At 52.9% G+C, this 6,000-nt stretch overlaps 1 protein-coding gene across 1 annotated transcript; it reads left to right on the forward strand.

The window, feature by feature from the left end:
• Nucleotides 1-1,505: 1,505 nt before the first annotated feature.
• IUM83_03503 (Gag protein) lies at nucleotides 1,506-1,721 on the forward strand (the record flags this gene model as incomplete). The annotated part of the gene is made up of 1 exon (XM_067927508.1): nucleotides 1,506-1,721. The coding sequence occupies one exon, from the start codon at nucleotides 1,506-1,508 to the stop codon at nucleotides 1,719-1,721; it is 216 nt and encodes a 71-aa protein (XP_067795343.1).
• Nucleotides 1,722-6,000: the final 4,279 nt, after the last annotated feature.

Here is a 6,000-nt window from a genome sequence, read left to right on the forward strand (position 1 = left end):
AACAATTGGTAGGTACAGTAGGAGTTTTTCACCGAGTAATGCTTAGTTCAGAACATAGAATAGCAAACCCGTGCATTCAGCCCTAGACTTTACCAAAGGCGAAATTTGCCTCCAAGAGCAGCAACCCTTGCCTTATGCCGCACCATTTCGATAAAAATACAGCCCCATCTGCTCGCTCACGAAGTGCGCTGTGGCCAACATTGTTGTCACGATCACTAACGAACTATTAAAGACACCCGTGTGCAAAACGTCACGAGCAAGGGGGCTTTATTTATCGGAGAGTCCGAAGAATAGCAGTTGTGCAACGCGGGATCAGAAAGAACAGGTGGTCGTACAAGCCATTCACGAGTTTGGTCGATGCGCCCTGGACGCACCTGGTGAGTTACACGCGCCCTGATACCGGTACAGATTATTAATTGAGATTTGAGCATAATCATCTACCAATTGGACGCCTATTAATACAGGAGGAGAGCGACTCGCCCATCGTTCGAGTACGACCGCCGCTTCGACGAGAAGTACAGCGGCCACTTTGTGTTCTACGACTACAACGAGCCCGCCAACCTGCCGAGCAAGTTCCATCACTTCTTCGACTACGTGCTGGTGGACCCACCCTCCTGTACCATACAATATATGCGCATCGACGTCCTCTGCAGCCATCGCGTCGACACGTTTGCCCGAGGCGCGTCAAATCCGAAAGTGATGAGATCTAGAAGGGGTGCGGCGTTGGTGGTGTCTGGTGTGAAGTGACGGGTACATTTTCAGAGCCATCGAGCGGCTATTGCAGTTGCCTGCTTCAGGGCGATATCAAGCGTACACAAGTGGCACATGCAAGGTGATTGCGGTGGAACTTCGGAGCGCTATGTCAACATATCTCTTTTGAGACAACATCAAACCAAAGAAAACTAATGAACCTAAGTACGAATCGCGATTTAAGCACACTATTGGAAAGAAGAGTGTCTCCTCTTTCTATTGAGCTCCCGCACGTCTTTTAGAACCAAGATCTGACTGAGCTACAATGTTGAGGAAAAATTATCTTTTGTCCCAGACTGAAAATCGATTTTTTTATTGGCTGTTTAGATGCAAATTTACGCTGCGGAGCCAATGGTGGCGTCCGTTTCCTCAAATTCTGTAACGGGGATACATGGAATAGTGACCCTGGCACTATTCAGGGATGGCTACACAAAGGTCACTCCCCTGAGTAGTGCCCTATGCATTTTATATAGGATAAACTATAGGGAACTTCGGATTTGTATGCAGGCTGAATCTGTACTAACCTATAAATACACTCAGTCTTAGGTCTACCGTACTTCTGATCAATCCGTCCCCTTAGACCAGGGACACGTGAACTGCCGTTCACTGAGAGTTTGTATACTCTCGTTCGCACACTTCCTCTATGCAAGGTGCTCATGTGGCCCCGTCACACTGGTCGCACTTGTAGTCAATCCTACACCTACGCGGTAGATTGGACTACCTGAATCGTCTGTGGTCTCAACGAGTGAGTCAAGATGGATAGAAGTGACTTTCCTCACTTGAACAGCTCGCAGTTCGAGTCCGTTCGGAAGATGGCAGGCATCTTTGGAAAAGATGCTCTGCGCAGCTTAGCGGCAGCGACGCCGGCTGACCAGGTCGAGCGCATCAGCGCGTTCGGCACCTACGAGCAAGGGCTCATCGCCCATGTTCAGGGGCTGCAGGCTTCCGCAGACGCGCCGAAGCCGGTGTAACCGAAACCGTTGAGGCTGAAGGTTTACCGCTTTGAGGGAAGATGTAGTGGGCCTACTTTGAATCACTACTTTAGCTTACACGTCGCGCTACGTGTATGAGGAAGCGTAGGAGTTTATTAATAATTTGAATTAATTATACTTGAGTCCACAAGTATAATATAAGTCAAATAAAACACCAAATAGGTAGTTTAAGGTAAAATGAGAACTGTATTGTTTGTAAATTGATCTTCCTCCTCAATCTGCTAAAACTGTTTATCATATATGAAAGGGATTGGCAGCGGCTGGCTGTCAGAGCCCCACTAATATGCACGTCTCTAATTGGTAGAAAGATGCTGCTTTCTACCAATAGGATCTTGGGGTATGTGTGGGCCACTCATTGTGGTGGCCCACTTCAATGTATCCATTGGTGTGTCTTACACCAAGGTGAGGAAGTATCTAAAACTTTTAACAGATAACCTATCTGTTAAATTCACAAGTGGCTTGCAGCCACTTGTACGTGTAACCCCGTTACATCCCCCCCCTAAGGTTAGACGCGCGGGGTCCCCGCACGTCAATCTCTGAATAGACCATTCGTCAATTCTCCGCGTTTGGAGAAGAAACCCGCGCTCATTCAATGATGAGCGCACCCCAAGAGAAGATGGACTCGAAGGCGGTGGAGAGTAATCTCTCCATCGATGAGTACTACGAGCGCCAGACGCCGAAGTATGGCGACGTCGTCGACTTCGACGACGACGATGAAGACATGGAAGACGAGAAGGACTCGTCCTCAAAGCGCAAGGACTCAGTGTCGAGTGAGTCGCTCGACCCCCACGCTTGGAATGTCCGCCCGCGTGAGGGGGACGAATCGAACTGAGAGGGATCCCCCACTCGCTTCTGCTGGGGCTCTCACTTCCCCGCGCGCTGCGCCTGCAGCGCGCGATCCGTGGATGCCGTCCGCGTCCGAGATTACGGACCGGTATGGGAACTCGGTACCTCCGAATGAGGTGCCGCTATACGTATGCAGCGCCATCAAAGATGACGCCGTGGCTGCCCAGCTGCACTTTGATGCGGAAACGCATCAAAAGCGCGATTATTACATCGGACTCTTCCATGAGCTCCGATGGTTTCAAAGCAAGAAGTCATCTTCTCGCAGCAAAGTGCCTGAGTGGCAGGCACTTTGTCAAAGTTGGAACGCATTTGTTGAGAACTTCAACAAGAAGCCGAGTGCTTACCGCGATCGGGTTAAGCAAACGCGTGATCGCTTCGAGACGTACTCGAAGCGTGGAAAGTTGGAGCAACTCCACGTTGCTGGGGAGGAGGCTAATGTGCCGTGCGCTGTGCCCGAGGGCTTTCAGTGCGCGAAGTGCTTCCCAGGCGCGGTCCGCTTGAGCGACCGCGACCTGAACGGGTACACGTCGTTCCGTGTGCCCGAAAGTCTCAAAGAGCTCCGTGCTAAGTTCTTAGACGTGTCGGTCTCGACACATCAATTAATATTGACTGCTTGTCAATTGTTTGTGTTGGGGAGATCCGAGCTCATCCGCAATGTGCACGACTAAGCTGAAGACCGCCATTGCAACAGAGGGTAAGCTCTCTGTTGCTGAGTACCATGCGCGGCAGCGCGAGGTGCGCCGCTGCCACGGGGACAGATAACACAGTGTCTGTGCGCGATTTTTCGATGTCGACCGCGTCTGTGCGTCGACATCTCTAAACGAATCCATGTTGTTTACCCTGATCCGGTTAAGTAAGCGCCAAAGCACTTCGAGTCCTTCTCGAAGCGAAGCAAGTATTAGCAACTCCATGCTGTTGCGGTCAAGGCTGGTATCTGTGCACCGTGCGCACTGTTCGTCCAGGTGGCAGTGCGTATTAGCAACCGCGACCTCAACAGGTATACTATGTGTATACCTGAAAGCTTCGATGATCTCCGTGCTAATTATCCAGCACGCGAGCCGTCGGGCGTTGTAGATTACCACAGCGCTCGCACTACCTTCTTGCAGGTAGTGCGTGTTAGGCTTCGTATTCCTTCACCATGTCCGGAACGCCTTCCATCAGGAAATTCCGTGGTTCCCATGTGTCGTGTTGGGGAGGGAAACCCCTCCATCCGAACTTTTACGTCGGGCGGCTGAAGCCGTACCTGCAGCACGAGCCACTAAGCTCGGCTGACCCGAAGCCTTGGACTCGGCAACGAGCAGCCTCTCCTCCAGCGCGCGGATGCGCTGGAGCAACTGCTTCATCCGGGTCCCAAGTCGACCTGGATATTCGAGGCGGTCTGCGAGACCGCCGCGGCCGGAGCCTTCTGGTTCGCTAGCTCCTGCTTCAGGTTGGCGAATTGTGGTGAGGCGGGTGAGCGCCTTTTGCCGCTCAGGTGTATAGCACGATGCCACGGGGCCGCCCGTCCGGAGAATTACTCCTCCTTACGGATTTCCCAATGGGGGCAGACTCCGAGAGCAGCACTAGGTGCTCCAAACGGAGGTGGCGTGTGACCTTGTGAATCCCTGTAGGTGTCGTTTATCTTCGATAGAACGAACTTCACCTGGTGAGTTGTCTTCACAATGATAAGGTCTTGGGTGTAGAGCGCTTACGTTGCTTCAAACGTAGGTCTCCACGACTGGGGTTGAGATCACAAGCAGATCCTTCCAGCCAAACCTTCAAAATCAGAGAGTTAATATGCAAATATACAAATATACAGCCGCTACTTATTCTTTGGGGGGCCCTTGAGCGGGGGGCTCGTACACCGGTCTACTGGAGTTTCTTCCGGTCCACCGGTCGAGTCCGAAAGCACCCTTCACTCACGCGCACCAGCTCCCGCAAGGAGATAATTAGCTCCAGGCGGAAGACTTTCCAAACGTTCAACTCCAAAAGGAGAACAACCTCCGGTCAGACAATATACAATCCTATCACACAGTAGTCAATCGATCGGATCCAGGGGTGACTACACACAACCTCCTAGAAACGCAGTTAATGTGAAATGGGACCTCCGAAGGACCAACAACTGGAATATGAAATAGGACAGGTCACTTCGGAGCGCGCGTCGCCCGATCACCGCCTAACTTGGTCTTAGCCTTTGGGAGAGTTCCACGGCGGTATTCGCGGTCACGACGCGTCCAAACGCAGGTCTTGTAGCTTAGGGCCGCCGGCAGGGTTAATCCCTCCGGTCGAGGCTTGTTCCTCTCGCTTAGTTGACAGCACACCTCGTCCCTGGGGACGGGGAAGCACTTGCGCCCTTCTTGGCAAATTGAACTCTCTGATTATCTTTTCTTAGGCTTCTGTATCTACTGTTCTCTTTGGAATCAGCTCTTTTATCTTGGTTTCACTATAGTCGGGGCGTGGCGTAATCACGTCGCGCGTCGAGCAGGTCATGGATAGGGCAGGAATCTGGTCGGTGCATAACATATCATGGTCGGTCGTCTTGGTCGGTCGTTAACATCTTGGTCGGAGTATACTTGAAACTTGGAAGGTCTTTCTGGGTACAAATCAGGCTGGGACAGGGCGCGACCGGTCGCCCATCGAAGATCTTCGTCCGGAGCCTGGTGTCTGGAATCCTGCGTACGGGGTCCGGAGACCAGTGAGTCTGGAGTTTGACTTGACTTCACTATGGCGGGAGTCTGGACGATCTTGAGCAATCTTCTTTAGCTCTCTGTCTGGACTTGCTTGAGCCTTCGTTCTCGCTGGTGTCTTCGCTCTTCTCTTGTGCTCTTCCGTCGCATGTCTTACGGGCCTGTCGCTGGCCGGGTCACTGAGCAGAGACTTGGGCAAATTTTCTGGAGCTGCTTCGTGTCAACCGCCCTCTCATCCCAATCTCTCATAGAGGAATTTACTACCGAACTGATAGGTTGCGATGAGACCACGCATAGCAAGGGGGACGAAAATGTCCAAACGTCGGAGTGGTCCGGAGGGCGGCAAGGTAGCCCAGCTCGCGGAAGTGGCCTCCTTTCTTTGTCCCATGTCGCGTCAGCTAATCGTGTCGCAAAACATCAATCGGAAACTTCTCGTCGAAACGCAGCCAAATCGCGATTTCCCATCAGCCAAACAAGACGATGGTGGTCGCACTTGCAGCGAGCGCCGCGAGCAGCGCCCCGGACGGGGCTGGCTCCGCCACACCAGGCGTAGGCGAGGGACCTCCTCCGAGCGCCCCTCGTAGCTCGTGCGGCGAGAGCGAGGAGGAGGAGGAGACGAAGTGGCAGCCGCCCGCCCCGAAAGGGGGGACTCCGGACTCCGGGTCCAAGAACAAGGCGCCCACGCCTCCACCCAGCAGAAAAGCCTCGAGCCCGGCAAATCAGCCACAAGGGTCAGGTGCCGCGGT

This window comes from Phytophthora cinnamomi, assembly GCF_018691715.1.
Source record: "Phytophthora cinnamomi strain GKB4 chromosome Unknown Contig21, whole genome shotgun sequence".
NCBI lineage: Eukaryota > Oomycota > Peronosporomycetes > Peronosporales > Peronosporaceae > Phytophthora > Phytophthora cinnamomi.